The sequence below is a fragment of the Eretmochelys imbricata genome, chromosome 1 (assembly GCF_965152235.1).
Source record: "Eretmochelys imbricata isolate rEreImb1 chromosome 1, rEreImb1.hap1, whole genome shotgun sequence".
Taxonomy (NCBI): Eukaryota; Metazoa; Chordata; order Testudines; family Cheloniidae; genus Eretmochelys; species Eretmochelys imbricata.
Window position 1 is genome coordinate 144,825,903 of NC_135572.1, and position 21,116 is coordinate 144,847,018.

Genomic DNA, 21,116 nt, shown 5'->3' on the forward strand with positions numbered 1-21,116 from the left:
AAAACTCCATTCTTATCCCACTCATTCCAGTTTTTCTTTTGTAAATGAAGACTTCTAAATTAGAAACTTGGTATTATTTTTAAAAGAGGCTAGATGAAGGAATTTTTTTATGCCAAATACAGGTGGATGAAGATGAAGATGTTGAAGATCAGAATAAATCAAAGATAGGGAGAAAGAAGGCAGCATATGCTGGGGGTCTAGTGTTGGATCCAAAAGTGGGTAAGATTTGGCAATTTTACTGCTCAAAGCAGTATATCTGGTCATAAATGTGAAGGTTAGCTCCAGCTAAACTAAAATGCTGTTTCATTGCTGTTTGTTCAAAAAGTTTCAAAGCAAAAGGCAGGGAAAATCCGCAACCCCTTTTATATGAAAGGAAAAGAATCCAGAATGATGATTATTAGGCCAGAATCTTGAGAAGGTCGGGGGGAAGCAATGTAGCACAACTTTCTTGTAAGGATATAGACACAGAAGTAACTTTTATATATGTGCTTTTCATTTTGGGTACAAACAGGAAAGAATGCTTAATTTTGTTTGCCAGTAGAGTAGTATTTCTTTCATGCAGCATCATGGATAAATTAGGGTTTTTTCTATTTAGGTTGTGTATAGCATGTGTATATTTTTGCTAGTGGATGCTTAAGGTTTTTCTTTGTTTCTCCTATATGTGGTGATAACTGTACAAAAGCATCCTACAATAATACAGAAGCTGTCTGTTTAACCCTGGCAAGTTAAGAGGGGTTAGATCGTTCCACTTCTGACAGTCCTCAATCACTGGCTAATAGCACATCTGAACCTTTTCTTAGGACTGTTGCTTAGACACATCACATAGTGCACTGGTCTCTGAATTCAAGCTACTTCTCAAGCTTTTACAAAACTGTGTAGACTGGCAACACTCAGCTTAGTCTGGGTTCAGCCATGTAATATGGGAGTGGGGTCACTTCTTTTCCTGCAAAAACTTCTGACACTCACAGCCCTGTCCCAAACCTCCCCACTTCACTGTATGAAGTCTTCTCCTCCCCCACCACAGATGCATCCATATTAGTCAAATTTCTTATTTATAGTTACTGAATTGGGCCCTGAAACTCAATGGAAATCTTTAATTTGGCTTTAATGGGCATTGGATTAGGTATCTAGTGGGGATGAATAATTAATTATATGGATCCTCACACTGTATTATACCTTCTACTCTGTATTCTATTTCAGGTTTTTATGACACATTTATTTTGCTTCTGGACTTCAACAGCTTGTACCCTTCAATTATCCAGGAGTTCAACATATGTTTTACCACAGTGCAGAGAGAGTCATCAGATGCACAGAAAAGGGCAGAGGTTTGTGTGTGCTTTATTAGTGTTCTGATTTGAGGTTCAAATCTTCAGTGTGTTTCATGTGAATTAAATTGTAACAGCATCCTGGCTGGAAACTGATCCTACATGCTTATCTCAATACCCTGTCGTCATTATTTTTACTTTTGGTAGCACTCACTATGTGCTAGGCGATTTCCAAACTTGCAAGGAGGACAATCCTTCCTGCAAGGAAGAACACAATATAGGGAATTGTGTTTTTGCTTCCAAGTTCCTTGAATGTGCTATCTAACTGTTGCATCTATTTCCTTTCAATAATACTCCTTGTGCTTGCACCCCTGGCATGTTGTTCCATTCCTTATCCTCTCCCATACAAGAGGATTTATTGAAGGTTTAGTTAATCCTATCTCTTGTTCCTCTACAACTTCTTCTATACAATCCACCTTTTTTTTATGCTGCTAAATCCCTTTTCTGTGCCTTGTCATCGTCCAAACTAATGAAGCATTTTTTTTCTCATCCCTGGCCTCCATACATGTCATCTTGCATCTGTATAAAAGCACTACAGAAATAAACTTCCTGTCTTGCCATTCTATCCTTCTCCCATAGGCTTCTTTTTGTCTTCACATTGTCTTCACATGGGCTTCTTTTTGGGTTCACATTTCTCATCCTCCCGTTTTAGTCACTATACCACTCCACCCCATCTACATCTGTTTTAATTTCTTCCTACAATTTCTTGCAAGTTGCTTTTCTGAACTTACCTTTTGTATTCTCCTTCTATGCTCACCTTTGCATATTTCCATATCAGTCCTTTTTATGCTTGGAACTCGCTCCTTCTGTTCAGCTGAACAAACAGCCTCCTTATTCATGTTTCTCCTTATAAAAGCATTTCTTCTGTGAAACCTTTCAATTGCAGTTTACCAAATGAGGTTGGGGGAAATCCATATAGCTGTAAGATTGGACCTTCACTTGGTTTATTATGTCTCTGAAATGTATTGGCTATCTGATGCAAAATGTATGCTCCATGGGACATACTCCGTTCTATAGTCCTGAACACTAAATATGTTTAACTGGAGAATATGAATTGACTGGAGCCACCAGGGGTGTTTGACTGTCTCTGTGGTACTAGTTACTTGAGCTGCAGACTAGCAATATGCCCCTTCAGTTGGGTTCAATGATGGAATAAACAGTGTGTCAATTCAGGAGCCTGTTCTGTGCCTGCTGCATTTGTGGGGTGCAGGTAAAATGGATAGATTCAAATCAAAGCTACTTAAATCACAAATTTTTACTAATGATTTTAAATCATCAATTTTAACTAAAAAATACAAATGCAAAACATGATTATCTTCCTAAAAAGAGGTTGATTCTTGTTGGTTGGTAACTATTAAAACGTTGATTTGCAACTAAATATATCCTTCACGCTTCATTTGGTCCTTCTTCTTGCAATCAGGAGGATACACTATATATCTATATACAGTTATTTAAGCAGGTACATAGCTTAACTTGCATTTATTCAGATGCTTAATTTTTATATTTGTATTAGGTTAGAAAATGGTGAATCATGCATTTCTTATTTACTAGGTGATTAACTTTTTACATGTGATCTAGGTGAAATTCTGTTTAGGTGGCAATTCAAATTCAGTTAAAAATTCACAAAATCAGCATTTTAGTTTTTCTTTTTTTAAAAATAAATAAAATTACCTTAAATGTGCTGGATACATAAGAAGGAGGCTGTTTAAAACAGTTTTGCATTTAAAACTAACTGATTTATTAAACAAAAATGGTATTGTCCATACTCGGTGAATTGAACTGATTGTTCCTGGTCACCATGTCCTTCAAGATTTTACAACTAGGGGATCTGATCTTCTCACACCTAGGACTCGTCTGCACAGCATTGACGAAGGATGCCAGAGTGAGTGTAATTTGTAAAGGTCTAACATGTTGTGGTCTAACTGCCGCACATAGATCCTGCTGGTGTGCACTAAAAAGTACCTCGTTCACGTTAATGGACTATGTTAACATGAACTCGACACCTTCTAGAGCACAACAGCAGAGTCTACCTGCAATTAGAGTGCAACACATTAGAGTGCTTTACAAATCACACCCCTCTGGCACACTTTGTTGGTGCTGTATAGACATGCCCTTGGTTTTTATTCAGAGATTGGAAGAAGAAAACCAACTTTTCTGCTTTTTCAATTCCCAGTTGGTTTCTTAACTTTGAGTCAGCTAGATGTTGAATTGAACTAGTTGAATAAACTGAAATGAAAAAAAATTCTGTTTGCACCTGCAGAAGGTGCTAAGCTGTCAAAAGCTGTTTTAATACGTCAGTAAACTCTGCTTAGCCAGTGACTTCAACCTAAACTTGCCAACAAACATGGATTTTTTTTGTTTTTGTTTTTATTATAAATGATTTTAATGGACTATAATAAATTTAGGCTCTAACATGGGTTGTCAGTGTCAGATTTAATTTTCAATAGATTTATTTTTTAAGACTAAACCTGAATTTAATTTAAATTAAAAACTGATTTTTTTTCTAAATTGTTTGGGTTTTTCTTTTTTTATCCACCCTGGCTGAGGGTGACTCTCTTGGTTGTCTTCTAGATCAGGGTGAACTGTTAAATCAAACAACCTAACGTTTCTGAATGGTCCATCTTCAGCAATACCTTTTATAACTTTCTGGACTCTGGACATTTAGATTTATTTTTCTTTCTCCTTTGTGGTGATAATTATACAGAAGTATCCTTCGTTAACATAGAAGCTTTTGGCTCATTCCTAAGTTGATGGGTGTATCATTCCACTTCTGACACTTTGTCTCATAAGCTAATGCCGGATTAATTGAAGCCTATGAAAGTGGTTGTAGTTTTGCCACCGTGTTCACATTTAGGCACAGTTCAAGAGTTGGAACTCTTTAAGATTTATATCTGTACAATTATGTACATCTCTTGATTTGGAGTGTTTGGATCCAAAGAAAATCCATGGGCATATAGCAGAAAGTATATGTAAATGTGTAAACCGCTGCACTGTAGGTACCCCACCCGTATGAGGCCAATAACGACACCAAGTTTGTTGGTAAAATCTGTCCTTGACTTTACATGTTGGTCTGTAACTTGCAAAGCCAGGCAGTGTTTTCTTAATTATAAATCCCTGAAATGGTCAGAGTGCTTTTTTTCCCTGATAGGTGTATTAGGAAACTTCAGGTAAATGATTTAAATACATTATTTTGGCTCTTAGCTGTAAACAATAATATATACAAAGCTGCTCTTTTCTGAAAAGTGTTTGCAAAGGCCCCCACTGTTTGTGATACTCGTCCCTGCTCCAATAGGCTGGCAAACACATTTCAACCTAGCAGTATTGCCTGAGAACACAATTTTTAAACAAATATCCATCCCCTTTCAAAGGAATAAGGTTGAAAATAGTGTGTATTTTTGTGCTTAAATTCCAAACCTGGAGACTGTTATCACACTGAAATTGAGGTGTAAAATGATGATATATGCATCTTTCCAATATTCTTTATTTATTAAAAATGTATGTGCTTGGAAAGGGGAGAGGAATCACTTGTGAGAGTTATCTCATTATGGCTTGTATTGGCAAAGCATTCAAGTTCGAATAACTCCTTCTGTACACAGCTCAAGTAGGAAGCCATGTTGCTTGTCTTTGTCCTTCAGAAGCAAATTGGTATACAAATACAATTGGTATCTGAAACTCTTGTCCCTACGGCTCTGAAACAATTCATTTTTAACCTGTCTTCTTGCAGCGGTGCTAATATACCCCAGATACTTTCTGTTCCTATGACAGGTTTCAGAGTAACAGCCGTGTTAGTCTGTATTCGCAAAAAGAAAAGGAGTACTTGTGGCACCTTAGAGACTAACCAGTTTATTTGAGCATAAGCTTTCGTGAGCTACAGCTCACTTCATCGGATGCATACTGTGGAAAGTGTAGAAGATCTTTTTATACACACAAAGCTATTACCAGCAGGAGAGTGGGGTGGGGGGAGGTATTTTTTCATGCTTTGTAGAAGATCTTTTTATAGACACAAAGCATGAAAAAATACCTCCCCCCACCCCACTCTCCTGCTGGTAATAGCTTTGTGTGTATAAAAAGATCTTCTACACTTTCCACAGTATGCATCCGATGAAGTGAGCTGTAGCTCACGAAAGCTTATGCTCAAATAAATTGGTTAGTCTCTAAGGTGCCACACGTACTCCTTTTCTTTTTCTGTTCCTAGTGTGACATCTGAGAGCCAAGTCTTTTGGGGTGCATTAGAAGAGTGTTAGTGTACTGGCAGTGAATAGACAATAATAGACTCGAGAATTCTGGGGGTCAGTGGTTCAGCAGCACAAAATTAATACAGCTGAAAAGCATGAAAACCACCTTCAATTCTGCTATCTTAAACTGTGTACTGAGAGTGCAGTTTCCTTTTTACTCTGCAAAAATGAACTAACTTTTTCATGTCCTTGCTTTTTAATAGACTAAAAATCTACTTTTAAAGCAAATACTTGGTAAAATAAATGATTATTTGACAGGATGGAATGCAAGAAGAAATTCCAGAACTACCAGATCCATCTCTAGAAATGGGAATTTTGCCTAAAGAGATCAGGAAGCTGGTGGAGAGAAGGAGACAAGTCAAGCAATTGATGAAACAGACTGATTTAAATCCTGACCTCTATTTACAGGTGTGTCTTATGGAAGCACTCCTCTGCCTTCACTATACCTTATTTAAGTTCATTGCTCAGACTACAGAATAGGAGTGATTAATAGTAAATGGAGGTCGGAAACAAATTGTAAGATGCTCCCTTGTGGTTTAGAGAGCTGATAGGTGTCAGAAATAGCTAACTTGATAATATTGCATTCAGCTTCTGTTTGGTGGTTATGGTGATTAATATATTGGTTATGTTCCTTTTCAGTATGATATCAGGCAGAAGGCTTTGAAGCTTACAGCTAATAGCATGTACGGCTGTCTGGGGTTTTCCTACAGTAGATTCTATGCCAAGCCTTTGGCAGCTTTGGTGACACACAAAGGGAGAGAGGTGAGTCACTTAAATAGCATTTTAAAATGGTAAACTTAAATCATCCCAGGTTTCATTGAGTAGTAGATTGGTCTTTACTCACTTACAAATCTTTTGCCTTCATTTTTGCTTTGTAATTATTTTATTTTGGCCTTTTTGTAATGCAGAAGGACAGGTGACAAGAATAGAGTTAAGCAATTAAAAAAATAATAAAACAAATTGTAGCCATAGATTTGGGTCTTCCTTTGGTGTTTGTCATGTTGAACTGGTCTGTGGTAGCCAGATCAATGTTTACTTGTAAATTTTCCATGACGGGAAACAGTTGGTAATGTAGGCCCCAGTTCAGCAATGTGCTTAGCTGACTATTTGACTTCAGTGGGACTGCTTGCGTGCATAAAGTTATGCCTGTGTTTAAGAACCTTGTTGAATTGGTGCTTTGCTCTCTCTGTTTACGCTACCACTTATATTGGTATAATTTATGTCGCTCAGGGGTGTGAATAAGCCACTCTCCTACCGCAAGCGACATAAGTTACATCAACCTAAGCGCCGGTGAGGACAGTGCTATGTTGGTGGGAGAGCTTCTCCCACAGACGTTGCTACCACCACTCCTTTGGGTGGATTAATTAAATCGACAGGAGAGCTCTCTCCTGTTGGCTTAAAGGGCTACACTAGATAGCTTATAGTGGTGCAGGTGCATCGGTACAGCAGCACCGCTGTAAGGGCTGTAGTATAGCCGTAGCCTTAGATGCTGCTACTTCCTGCAGTTACAATTCATGTCATGGACTCAAAAGGATCCAAAATTTTTTAAGGGACACTGACAAGTTTGATGAATAAAAAAACCTTGATTTCATTCTTCTTTCTTTATGAAGTCTGTACTATTCTGTCCGTCTTCCCATCAAAACAAATATTCCTTTTCTCGTTATTTTTAAAAACTGAGCAGCCTAGCCACTGTATTTAATCTTACAAAAAACAGAGTGCAAATATTTAGTTAGGAAATAAAATGTTAAGCTTCCAAGGGGTTATTGTGAATGATTGGTGTGAGGGAGACTAAAGATTTTAGTATCCTTGGGAAATATCTTGTATTTAAGATTCAGACACTTATTGTACCAACTTCTTAAGTGAACTACAAGACAAATACAGTTTTGAACAAATTTATAGCTGAATTAGACTACAGTCCATGAATTCCAACCATTTTTTTTATATTCTCACTCGTTATACAAGACCTCTACCTCATTTGGTTTCAGTTTGATCTTTTTAATACTCATATTCTTGTCCCTCTCTCTTTTTTAATAGGAAAGAAAAGTTTGCTTTCACATAGCTATTTAAAAAGGCCAGAATTTTTCAGAATGAGCTCTGGATCATACCTGTATATAATTATGGTAGAAACTGATTAAACTTATTATATCTGCTGTGTTATAGAGTGATCTGTGATAGAAAGGGTAGGCAGTAAATAGGTAAGGAGAAATGATAATGTTTAATTAATTTTTTTCCACAGACCTAGACTCAGTTCACTCTTAAAAAAAAGAAACCTCTTTTAATCATTCTTTTTGGTTAATACTGCAATACTATAGCTAGAAGGGAGAGTGTCTTAAACCATTTAATGTGTTAACCTCTTGGTGCCTAGATTTTTGCCAGTCACTTAATGCTAATATAAATTGCATTACTGTCAGTAGCAGGAGCTGTGGGCTGTCTGTATCAAGAAGTAAATGAGAAAAAATAATATCAGGAAAAGTCTTAGGGATCTAATTTAAAGTAACATATAAGAAGTTTTTCTTTGAAATGTGATTAAATGTTATTTCTTATGCACCTGATGATATGTGCATAGGTAAATAAGGTGATACGAAATATCTCCAGGGAATGTAATTTGAATAGATGTAGGTCGGATTTTGAAGTGCTACATTTTACTCTGTTGTCAAACCATCCCGTAGTTGAGGGCTGCACCGTAAATATATTTGCAGAAAGTTCAGTGTGAAAAACACAAACAAAGCTGGAAATTCATATAGTGTAAAGTACTGGAAAACTGTCAATATTATTAACTTTTATTAATAGTATTTTGGTGAGATTGGGTTTGGTTGTGATGACATATTAGAAGTAGGTTGGACCATGCAAGTGTGTTGTGGTGGCTAAAAACTTCAGGAATTACACATTCTTTAAAAACTTGTTAAAAATCATATTAATTGGGGAGAAATTACCTCATATGCACACTTGGATTTAATGGCAAAAGAATTTCATGTGATGTGGCAGAAATTCCTTCTATGAAGGGCAACATAGCTGTGCACGTGAGAGGTGCAGCACATACACCGGGGTCGGCAACCTTCGGCACATAGCCTATCAAGGTAATCTGCAGGCGGGCCGCGAGGTGTTATGTTTATGCTGACCGTCCGCAGGCATGGCCCCCCTACAGCTTCCAGCGGCCATGGTTCGCCGTTCCTGGCCAGTGGGCGTTGTGCCGAAGGTTACTGACCCCTGACATATGCCATCAACATCATTTCTTATAGAAGGTAAGTGCTCTTCTGAATCTCTGATGCAGATCCCATCTGACACAACTGTATTTAGTTAATGATGTTGGAAACTCAGTACAGACTGGTACAACTGCAGGCATATTTAGGTTAACTTTCAGTGGGGAAATTTGGGCAGCATGAATTTCGTGTGTGTGTGATTCCAATTCTAAGGTGCCACAAGTACTCCTTTTTGCGAATACAGACTAACATGGCTGCTACTCTGAAACATAAAATGTAATTTGTAAAGTGACTAGTGTAGTAATTGTAGTGGTTGTTCACTAGATGGCGATAGATACTTTGAGATCATTAAACAATTAAGTCTCAATCTTGTCAATAAATGATTGTGTACTCAAAGATGGTCACATACTTTTAAATTGATCTTCCATGATTTTTAATTTATTTTTTTTCATGATATAGACTATCTGTGGGGGTTATTTTAGTTTTAATCTGAAATATTACATCGTATCACAAACTTATTTGTACAATTTTTATATATTCTGGAAGAAGAAAAATGCTTTCCAAAAAGGGAGAGAATATATGAACGCTGCCAACTCAAATTTGGCCTTCAATGTTTATAAGCACAAGTGTTTGCTAAAACTGAAGACCAGTAGATATATTTTACATGAATTATTTTTATAATTGAATGGGATTTTAAAAACAAATCAAAAAGGATTCTCTGCAGTATTTGCCATCCAAATGGGGTATTGTTGGGTTGGGTTATAGTACAGTGGTTTTGAAACTTTTTCATAGTGTGAACAAACTTTAATGAGTTTCATGGGCTACTTTTCTTGTGGTAACTACAGCAGTTGCTTACATGGAAAAGTAATAGAGTTTTTAATGTAATTTTAGCTGTCCTGTAATGTAATTTAGCAACTGGAAACAAGGAGAGGCAGTACCACGTGATCAGCTAGCTCTCTACAGACCAGTGACAGTAAGTATAAGGTCCCTCTTTTTCAGCCTTTTTGACAAGCAGCCTTCCAATGGAATGTCAGATGTGTTTGGCTTCTGTATTCAGGATCCCCTGGGAAGAAGGCTGTTTCTTGTGGGACAACAGAAGAGTTGCCAAGCTGCTGTCTGAGGCTAACTTGGTTGCCATTGGCTGTGACCCCAGATCAGTGGTCTTTCCACGTAGTGGCATCTCCTCTTGGACATGGTTCTTTAGTGTTCCAATTAGTTCCCCAGGTGACCCACCTTCTTGGCCAGAAAATTAGACCACAGAGGGGCAGAATTACTCTTCTTTCTTTCACCACAACTTGTAGGTAAGTTACAGAAATTCCTGTTGCAGTACATTAAGTGAAAGGATGAAGTTTGCCAGTCAGGTTAATTTCAAATTTCCTATTCAGATTTTTAAATTAATTCTAAGGCCCTGGTAGTCAAAGATTGCAGCTGTTTGTCACCACTGTCTGTGAAAGGGAGCTGGGAAGGAGGGGCAAGGGAAAGAAGAGAAAGTGAAATCAAAAAGCCGAAATACGTTAATTGAAAATTAAAACAAAGGGAAACAGACATCGTACCTTACGGACTCTCTTCCTTTTCTATCTCCTTCCTCTGAGCTGAGGCAGCAGGGCTTCATTCCATTTCACCTTGAGTCTTGTTCATCTGTTGTTGTGTTCTGGGCCTCTGGTGCATCGACATGTTTTGCCAGAGCCGTTCTGGATGGGGCAGCTTGTCAGGCCTCCTTCCCCAAAATATGGTGGGGGAGAGACTAACACAAGCTGGGAAACAGGTCCTCTTAAAATCTCATTAGTAGCTGCCTTTTTGGATTCTTGTGTGGATGGCATCCACACTTCCACCAGAGCTTTGATATCCAATATGATTTTTGTGGAGTCATGTGACCTAGATACTTGAAAGCCCAAGCAGAAGAGTTCTTAACTGCCTCTAAATATTCAGGTGTTAGACCAAAGTGGTGCTTTATGATTCAGTGAAATTGAAGAAGTCCTTGCTATCCTTCAGACATTGTAGGAGGGACTGTGGATCCTAGTTCAAAAGACAGCAGTCCTTTTGTGGTGCTTTTCTCCCTGAGATGTTTCATAAAAGAGGAAGATGCAATGGACTTCAAATTTTTCAACAAAAACCTAAGGATGTTCAAGATGGAAAACTTTTTTTAAATTCTGTCTGGTATCTCAAGGTTTTTTCTTTTGAGCTGATGGAGGCTGTCTCTATATTTGCATACATTCTTCATACATGACAATTTTTATAATTTACATAGAGTTATGACCATTTCCAGTACAAAGCTCTTTCCTTCAGAGGCTCCTTTAGCGTTTCAGTGTCCTGCTGGACAGGTAAGAGTCAGTTCAAGTTCTGGTCCTTATGTGTATTCCACATGTGGGTCTGCATGCGCCTGAGTCTAGGGATTTTAACAAGCTGTGTCGGTTGGCCCACACATGCGCAGTGGATCTCCTCATGCTCCTGAGCGAGGGTATAAGAAGCGGTGCAGGTTAACCCCCTCTCAATTCCTTCTTAACTCCACATGGTCTGAGTCAGGATCCAGTGTCCTTTCTGGCTTCAGCATTTCACAAAACCTGTAAATACCTGTAAAAAAGGTAAGTAGTTACTTTTTAGCTTAGTTCAGTTGGTCTCAGTGTAGTTTGTTTCCCTAGAGTGGAGACCCCATCCTCCTGTCCATAAAAGGCGCATTCCTTCCCCAAGCCCATCGAGTCGGGCGAGCCCTTACACACAGACTTCTAAGTAACTGGCTCTGCAGAAAACCCCCAGGGTGGAGAGTAAGGTGTGCAGGAAGAAGGATCCACTGGGTCCGTTGGGGACTCTGGTACTGAAGCACAAGCACAATCATTTTTCTATAGGTGCTGGAACTAGAGGCACTGGGGGTGCAGCAGCACCCCCTTGGCTTGAAGTGGTTTCAATCCTATACAGGATTTACAATTTGGTTCAATGGCTCTCAGCACCCCCACCATACAAATTGTTCCACCACCCCTGCATCTGCCAGTCCCATCTACAAGTGCCGCTCCAGATTTTATGGTTCTGATGCATCTTCCCAAAACACACTCTGGAACCAGGGATGTACTGCAACCATTGGACCATCAGAACTCGCCGCACACCAGGATGCACAGAGACCTACATGGCCCCAGAGGATATCTTCCCCTCACTGCAGTCTTCTCTCTTCTCTTGCCCAGCCCCCCTGAGGGAAATTACTACACCAGAAGATTCCTTTGGTGTCTCAGGAACTGTCTTTCTTACAGCCATCAGGCAGGATTGCCTTTGTACTAATTGCTGTTACAACAGGGCTGATTTCTGGATTCTGATGGATCTGATGAGCTGGCCCATTCTTAATCTCCACAGACAGAACTAAGCTTGGACAGGTGACTTAGGACTTATTGTCGCTACCTTTATGAACATGACCTGCCTAGGAGACCAATGATCCCCCTGCGATGGGGTCCTCTCAAACACTTGGCCCTCTTTTTTGGCCCTATTGGGGTCCCATATGATCCCTATTTCAGACATCTGGGACCCACCCAGGATTCCACTCATTCTCCTTGTGTGAACAACCGGTTTTGTCAGTGTAGGAGGAAAAGGATGATGTTCAACCAGAACCACAGGTACCAGTAGTTCAGTTGGAAATCTCCTCCTCTTCCTTGGATGAGGCATCCCCACCAGAAGACCATAGTGAGGACTTTACTACGAAGGGTGGCTAGTGATCTCCAGATATTTCTAGAGGAAGTCCAAGTCCATTGACTGTTGGACATTCTGCAGCCTCAGTGCCCAAGTAAGGTGACTTTCACAATTAATGATGCCATATTGGAACCGGTGAGATTCATAGAATATCAGGGATGGAAGGGACCTCAGGAGGTCATCTAGTCCAACCCCTGCTCAAAGCAGGACCAATCCCCAACTAAATCATCCCAGCCAGGGCTTTGTCAAGCCTGACCTTTAAAAACTTGTAAGGAAGGAGATTCCACCACCTCCCTAGGTAATGCATTCCAGTGTTTCACCACCCTCCTAGTGAAAAAGTTTTTCCTAATATCCAACCTAAACCTCCCCCACTGCAACTTGAGACCATTACTCCTTGTTCTGTCATCTGCTACCACTGAGAACAGTCTAGATCCATTCTCTTTGGAACCCCCTTTCAGGTAGTTGAAAGCAGCTATCAAATCCCCCCTCATTCTTCTCTTCCGCAGACTAAACAATCCCAGTTCCCTCAGCCTCTCCTCAGAAGTCATGTGTTCCAGTCCCCTAATCATTTTTGTTGCCCTCCGCTGGACGTTTTCCAATTTTTCCACATCCTTCTTGTAGTGTGGGGCCCAAAACTGGGCACAGTACTCCAGATGAGGCCTCACCAGTGTCGAATAGAGGGGAATGATCATGTCCTTCGATCTGCTGGCACATCCCAGCATCCTATGCCTCCACACCTAAGAAGGCGGAAACAAAGGGTAGAAATAAATGGTCAGTTTTCAGAATGGAGAGAGGTAAATAGTGGTGTCCCCCAAGGATCTGAACTGGGACCAGTGCTGTTCAACATATTCATAAGTGATCTGGAAAAAGGGGTGAACGGCGAGCTGACAAAATTTGCAAATTATACAAAATTACTTAGGATAGTTACGTCTGAAGCAGACTGCAAGAAATTACAAAGAGATCTCACAAAACTCAGTGACTGGGCAACAAAATGGCAGATTAAATTAAGTGTTGATAAATGCAGAATAATGCTTATTGGAAAACAAACTGTTGCAAAATGATGGGATCTAAATTAGTTCTTACCTCTCAAGAAAGAGATCTTGGAGTCATTGTGGATAGTCCTCTGAAAACATCTACTCAATGTGCAGCAACAGTTCAAAAAGCTAACAATGTTAGGAACCATTAGGAAAGGGATAGATGACAAAAGTAAATATCATAATGCCACTAGATGACCCTTGTGGTCCTTCCTAACCCTCTGATTCTATACAAATTCATGGTACTCAGATACCTTATACTATATGCTGTTCTAGTTGTCCCATCTCAAAAAAGATATGTTAGGATTGGAAAAGGTATCGAGAAGGGCAACAAAAATGATGAGGGGTATAGAACAGCTTCAGTATGAGGGGAGATTAAAAAACTGGGACTGTTCAGCTTGGAAAAGAGACTACTAAGGGGGGATATGATAGAGGTCTATTAAATCATGACTGGGGTGGAGAAAGTGAATAAGGAAGCATTATTTACTCCATGTAACACAAGAAGCAGGGGTCACCGAATAAAAATTAATAGGTAGCAGGTTTAAAACAAATAAAAGGAAGTATTCCTTCACACACCGCACAGTCAGCCTGTGGAACTCGTTGGGGATGTTGTGAAGCCAAAACTAAAACAGGGTTAAAAAAAGAATTAGATAAGTTCATGGAGGCTAGGTCCATCAATGGCTATTTGTCAAAATGGTCAGGGATGCAACCCCATGCTCTGGGAGTGGACAACATGGGATGGATCAATCAATAATTGCCATGTTCTGTTCATTCCCTCTGAAGCGTCTGACACGGACCACTGTCAGAAGATCAGATACTGGGCTAGATGGACTGTTGGTCTGACCCAGTATGGTTGTTCTTGTGTTACGTCAATAACAGTCTGCCCTCCAGTCAAGAGCTACTCATTCCCAGAACTCCTGATGCAGGTCAGGGGCAGGGTCAAATATCCCAACCTGCACTCCTTCCACCTCATGGCCTGGTGTTTGGATGGGGGTCGGAAGTAGATTGCTCTTGTTCATGCCCAGTCCAGGCTATACATAACCAGAGTAGGAAAGAAACAACAAGAACCTGTTATCTGGCTAAATGGAAATGCTTCTCTGGCTGCATGCAGCACAATCAGTCTCACCCAGTCCCTTCGAGCATCGCAGTAATTCTAGATTACCTCTGTCATGCTGTCTGGAGTGTGACTATGAGAACCTTCCTCAGGGCAGTCTGTCAGAAAATAGGACATACACCCCAACCTGGTGGTAAGTTCTGTAATTAGATCTCACCAAGCCTGTACCAAATGTGAACTCCTGGATCACTATACCAATCTTACCATGGAGTCCCGGGCAGTCCCCTTAGACACTCCAGTCTATCTTGCCACCCAGGTGGTAGTTTGAACCCAGCAGATCTGTGATTTACAGCAGATGCTAGTTTAAGGTGATGTGATGTCCACTCTGTGTTCCATGTTCTAGTTCTGCACCAAGGGCTGGCTCGACAGCTCAAATTTAGTTGCCTGTGTTTGGAAGGAAGGCAACTAGAAGGTTAAGGATATTACAACAGAGTGAGTACTTGCCTGTTCCAAATAACAAAAAATCTCAGATAAGTAATCTTTCTGAAAAATTCAAGATGGTTAAAAAAATGATTTTGCCACAAGCGTTAGGAATTATGGTCTTGGACACATGTCATTCCAATGGGCAGACTTCATGAGAGTGGCTGAGGATGGCTCATTGATTTCATCTAGACAAGTGGTATCAACACATTATGGTACCTCCTGTAACTCTTTTCAGTGTTGTGCTTGAGACCAGAATATACTTCCCAAGCTGCCCCACTTCAGTCCAGTGGTTTATCCAGGGCTGCGATGCTGTTGACCTGGCTAGTGTAGTTCCAAAGCATAAAATCAACTGCATCAGCTCACAATCCAAGGTTTCTGGGCATGAAAGGAGACCAAATTTCAAATAAATGTCCTAGAACTAAAAGTGCTGCATCTGCCTTTCAGAGCACTCTTTACCTCAACAAAGCACTATCTCTCTTCAGATTTTAATACATGGTGGCCATAACATCTGTTATATCAGCTGGCAAAGCAAAGCTTGTTCAAGTTTGTGAAAGGCATCTGAAGTTGTAGAACTGGTATGTCTATCATTATATCATTCTCATGCCTCTAAATCTTCCAAGAACGGAGAATGTGTTGGTGGATGACCTCAGCAGGAGTTAGTGCTAAGCACAAGTGAACCTGCAGAGACTGAGGCTAACATTATGTTCCTTAGGTGAAGAACCTCTTATGTGGAATTTTTTGTGACAGTACATATTCTTCTTCAAGTGATTGCTCATATCTTTTCCAATTAGGGGTGTGTGCGCCACGTGCACAGTCGTCGGAAAGTTTTTCCCCTAGAAGCACCCGTCGGGTCGGCTGTATAGCCCCCTGGAGTGGCGCCTTCATGGCACTCAATATATGACCCTGCTGACTGGCGCCACCTCAATTCCTTCTTACTGCTTTGCAAGCTCCCCATGTTTCCCTTCTGTTCAAACAGTTTGTATTTTGTAGTTGTTTACTTAATTATTGTAGGTAGCTAGTTAGCTGTTTGGGGGGGGCGGGGTTTACCCTGCACCCTGACTTTCTCCTTGGGGGAACTTACATGCCTAAGTATTAGGGGCTCAAGCTCTGCAAGTCCTGCAACAAGCCTATGCCAACAGGCGACCCCCAAGACGCCGGCTTAAAGGCTCTGGGGGAAGCACGCCAAGCAGACAAGTGCAGAATTTGTAAAGGGTTTAGCTCCAGAACAAAAAAGGAGCGAGTCTTTTGCCTCAAACAGCTCCTCGTGGAGGCGGCACTCAGACTGCAACCTTATACCAGTGTGGCAAGACCCGGCACCGAGCTAATCGGTGCGCAGCACCCCGGCAGCAACGATAGAAGTGGCACCACGGAAGGACTCTGGGAGAGACCTGCGGCACCACCGCTCCCTGGTGCCGAAACTGACCTTCCCTGGGTCCAACCCCAGTTCCTGAGCTTGATCCAGGCGTGGTTGGCCCAGACAGAGAGGCAGGACAGGAGGCCCCTGGAGACCAAAAGAGTCAAGTGGACCCTGTTCGCCCATTAGTCTCCTCATTGTCCTCCCCGGACGAGGCGGTCTCAGGCACCTCAGTCTCTGGACCGCCCCCCATAGACAGCTGTGCCCACCAGGACCTCCTTTGCAGGGTGCTGCGAAATATGGGCTTGCAGGCCAAGGACGTGTTGGAGTCAAAGGACCAGATGGTTGACATCCTGGCCCCAGAAGGCCTATAGAGGGTGGTTCTATCCATCATCAAGACTATACAGGCTAATGCTAAGACCATTTGGCAGACCCCAGCCCCCATCCCTCCCTCCACGAAGGATGTGGAGAGGAAGTACATCGTCCCATCTAAAGAGTACTGTAACGGGGTCAGGACTCACCCCCGCTGGTTGCTCCGGGAATTAGCTCTTTTCAGCTATGGAGCACTCTCTGCACGTGGTATCTCACCCATTGTCTGCTCTGCTGGTTTGGGACCCACATTGCTCCCCTCTCGATGGCGTCCTCTTCAGGGTACTGCCGTCCGGCAGTGCCCACTACTCTGGTCTCACCCCCTTCCGGGGAGGGGAGGTCAACAGCAGTCCTTCGGTTTGCACCTGCCTTGGTGGCCAACCACAACCCCAAGTCTAGCCCCTCACCTCAGGGGCAATTTGCAGTCTGTCTCGGCCATACTCCTCTGCGGCCAGATGCAGTGCAAGGGGGAAAGGGGAGACCCAGGCCCACCTGCTACTCTAGGTCCCAACACAGGGACCCTCTAACGGCAGCCTCTTTCTGCCCTCCTTCGCTCCCCTCTCTTCTGCCTACCATCCCTCGGCCACTTCCCCTTTGGCCCCGTGCACCTTCCCAAAACTTGTTAGCAGGTGCCGCAGCCTGGCAGGTAACTGGGCCTGAGCTCTCTGCTCCCTGAGCCTGCCCAGCACTGCTCTGTCCAAGGTGCTACCTCTTTACCTCAGGAGCCAGTCCTTCTCCCTTGCTAGTTAGGGAGAGACTCCCTCTCCTCTGCTAGGCAGCCTTTATATAGGACCCAGCCTTACCCTGATAGGCTGCCTCTCCCTTTGTCCTGATTGGCTCTCCACAGGCCCTTGCTGATTGGCTGCTGGTCTGCGCAGCCTCTCTGGCCTGTTCTAGCCCTTTTTCTCATGGAGTGGGGCAGCCACCCCACTACAGGTACGAATACCTCTTCACGCACCTGCAGCCTTGCTCATTGGTGGTGGCTGCAGTAAACGAAAAGGAGAGGCAGAGCGCCTATGTCCAAGGATGCTAAGCACCTAGATTTATTTGGGCGCAAAGTGTATTCTACGCGGGGGTTGCAATTTAGGATTGCCAACCAGCAGGCAATTCTGAGTAGATACAGCTTCAGTTCCTGGAGCTTGATGCTCAAGTTTAAGGAGCTGGTGCCAACAGAGTCCAGAGAAGAGTTTTGGATCAATAGTGGAGGAGGGCAAAGCGGTGGCAAAGACCTCTTTATGGGCTTCACTAGATGCTATGGACTCAGTGGCATGCACCGTGTCTTCCAGTGTAGCCATAAGGCGTAGCTCATGGCTGCAGGCCTCGAGACTCCCGCCTGAGGTTCAACAGACCAGGCAGGACCTGCCTTTTGATGGGGCAGGTCTGTTTGCAGCGCAGACTGACTCTAGGCTCTGACATAGGGAAGAGTAGGAGAGATGTCCTGGAGGCCAAATTTAGGCTGAAATCCAGGACCTCTATGGTGGCATTCTCAGACATGCTTCCAGTTCCATGCGTAGGGCCAGGTAGGCAGGCAGAGCTTCAGAGTCTCAATGCATGGATGAGACAATGGTGTAGAGAGGAAGGGTTTAGATTTATTAGGAACTGGGGAAACTTTTGGGATAGGGGGAGCCTATACAGGAAGGATGGGCTCCATCTAAACCAAAGTGGATCCAGACTGCTGGCACTTAATATTAAAAAGGTTGCAGAGCAGTTTTTAAACTAAGAGATGGGGAAAGCCGATTGCTGCAGAGGTGCACGTGGATCAGACAGAGACTTCTCTTAGAGGAGAATCTATTGATAGAGATTCTCTTGGTTTTAGTCAGGAGGAGAGGATGGAAGAGGGTACAGTATGGGCCAGATCAGACGAGAAACATTCACATAAAGAATCTGACACATCAGAAAAGGGCAGAAAAATAAACAGTGACAAGTTTTTAAAGTGCTTGTACACAAATGCTAGAAGTCTAAATAATAAGGTGGGTGAACTAGAGTGCCTCGTGTTAAAGGAGAATATTGATATAATAGAAACCTGGTAGAGTGAGGACAATCAATGGGACACAATCATTCTGGGGTACAAAATATATCGGAAGGACAGAACAGGTCTTGCGGAGGGTAGGGAGTGGCACTATATGTGAAAGAAAATGTAGAATCAAACGAAATAAAAATTTTAAATGAATCCACATGTTCCATAGAATCTCTACTGATAGTAATTCCATGCTCTAATAAGAATATAACAGTAGGGATCATTATTGACCACCTGACCAGGACAGTGATAGTGACGATGAAATGCTAAGGGAGTTTAGAGAGGCTATCAAAATAAAGAACTCAATAATAGTGGGGGATTTCAGTTATCCCCATATTGACTGGGTACATGTCACCTCAGGATGAAATGCAGAGACAAAATTTCTCGATACTTTAAATGACTGCTTCTTGGAGCAGCTGGTACAGGAACCCCCAAGGGGGAGAGGCAACTCTCGATCTAGTCCTGAGTGGACTGTCTGGTCCAAGAGGTAACTACAATAGGACTGCTTGGAAATAGTGACCATAATATAATAACATTTAACATTCCTGTGGTGGTAAGAACACCTCAACAGCCCAACACTGTGGCATTTAATTTCAGAAAAGGGAACTGTGCAAAAATGAGGAGGTTAGTTAAACAGAAATTAAAAGGTAAAGTGACTAGAGTGCAATCCCTGGAAGCTCCATGGACACTTTTCAAAGACACCATAACAGAGGCTCAACTTAAAAGTATATCCCAAATTAAAAAACACAGTAAAAGAACTAAAAAAGAGCCACCGTGGCTTAACAACCATGTAAAAGAAGCAGTGAGAGATAAAAAGGCATCTTTTAAAAAGTGGAAGTCAGATCCTAGTGAGATAAATAGAAAGGAGCATAAACACTGCCAAATTAAATGTAAAAATGTAATAACAAAAGCCAAAAAAGTCTGAAGAACAGCTAGCCAAAAACTCAGAAGGTAATAACAAAATGTTTAAGTACATTAGAAGCAGGAAGCCTGCTAAACAACCAGTGAGGCCCCTGGACAGTCGAGATACAAAAGGAGCACTTAAAGACTATAACTTTATCGCAGAGAAACTAAATGAATTCTTTGCTTCAGTCTTCATGGCTGAGGATGTTAAGGAGATTCCCAAACCTGAGCCGTCTCTTTTGTAGGTGACAAATCTGAGGAATTGTCACAGATTGAAGTGTCACTAGAGGAGGTTTTGGAATTAATTGAGAAACTTAACAGTAACAAGACACCGGGACCAGATGGCATTCACCCAAGAGTTCTGAAAGAACTCAAATGTGAAATTCCAGAACTATTAACTCTGGTTTGTAACCTGTCCTTTAAATCTCCTTCTGTACCCAATAACTGGAAGATAACTAATGTAATGCCAATATTTAAGAAGGGCTCTACAGGTGTTCCTGGCAATTACAGACCGGAAAGTCTAACGTCAGTACTGGGCAAATTAGTTGAAACAATAGTAAAGAATAAAATTGTCAGACACATAGATGAACATAAATTGTTATGCAAAAGTCCATCATGGTTTCTGTAAAGGGAGATCATGTCTTACTAATCTATTAGATTTCTTTGAGGGGGTCAGCAAACATGTGGACAAGGGGGATCCAGTGGACATAGTGTACTTAGATTTCCTGAAGCCTTTGACAAAGTCCCTCACCAAAGGCTCTTACGTAAATTAAGTTGTCATGGGATAAGAGGGAGGATCCTTTCATGGATTGAGAACTGGTTAAAAGACAGGGAACAAACGGTAGAATAAATGGTAAATTTTCAGAATGGAGAGGGGTAACTAATGGTGTTCCCCAAGGGTCAGTCGTAGGACCAGTCCTATTTAACTTGTTCATAAATGATCTGGATAAGGGGTAAACATGAGGTGGCAAAATTTGCAGATGATACTAAACTGCTCAAGACAGTTAAGACCAAAGCAGACTGTGAAGAACTTCAAAAAGATAATGATTGGGCAACAAAATGGCAAATGAAATTTAATGTGGATAAATGTAAAGTAATGCACATTGGAAAAAATAACCCCAATTATACATACAATATGATGGGGGCTAATTTAGCTACAACTAATCAGGAGAAAGATCTTGGAGTCATTGTGGATAGTTCTCTGAAGATGTCCACACAGTATGCAGCCAGCGGCTGTCAAAAAAATCAAACAGGATGTTAGGAATCATTAAAAAAGGAATAGAGAATAAGACGGAGAATATCTTATTGCCCTTATATAAATCCATGGTACGCCCACATCTTGAATACTGCGTACAGATGTGGTCCCCTCATCTCAAAAAAGATATACTGGCATTAGAAAAGATTCAAAAAAGAGCAACTAAAATGATTAGGGGTTTGGAACGGGCCTCATATGAGGAGAGATTAAAGAGGGTA

At 41.7% G+C, this 21,116-nt stretch overlaps 1 protein-coding gene and 1 non-coding gene across 2 annotated transcripts in view; both read left to right on the forward strand.

Annotated features, from left to right (window-relative positions):
- POLA1 (DNA polymerase alpha 1, catalytic subunit) overlaps positions 1–21,116 on the forward strand; it is a 353,817-nt gene that overhangs the window by 63,041 nt on the left and 269,660 nt on the right. The window contains exons 23-26 of the mRNA XM_077807202.1: positions 123–219; positions 1,201–1,325; positions 5,819–5,968; positions 6,200–6,322. Of these exons, the coding sequence (XP_077663328.1) occupies positions 123–219; positions 1,201–1,325; positions 5,819–5,968; positions 6,200–6,322 (495 nt within the window). The remainder of the gene's footprint in view (positions 1–122; positions 220–1,200; positions 1,326–5,818; positions 5,969–6,199; positions 6,323–21,116) is intronic.
- On the forward strand, positions 627–760 carry LOC144259732 (small Cajal body-specific RNA 24). The gene has a single exon (XR_013344879.1).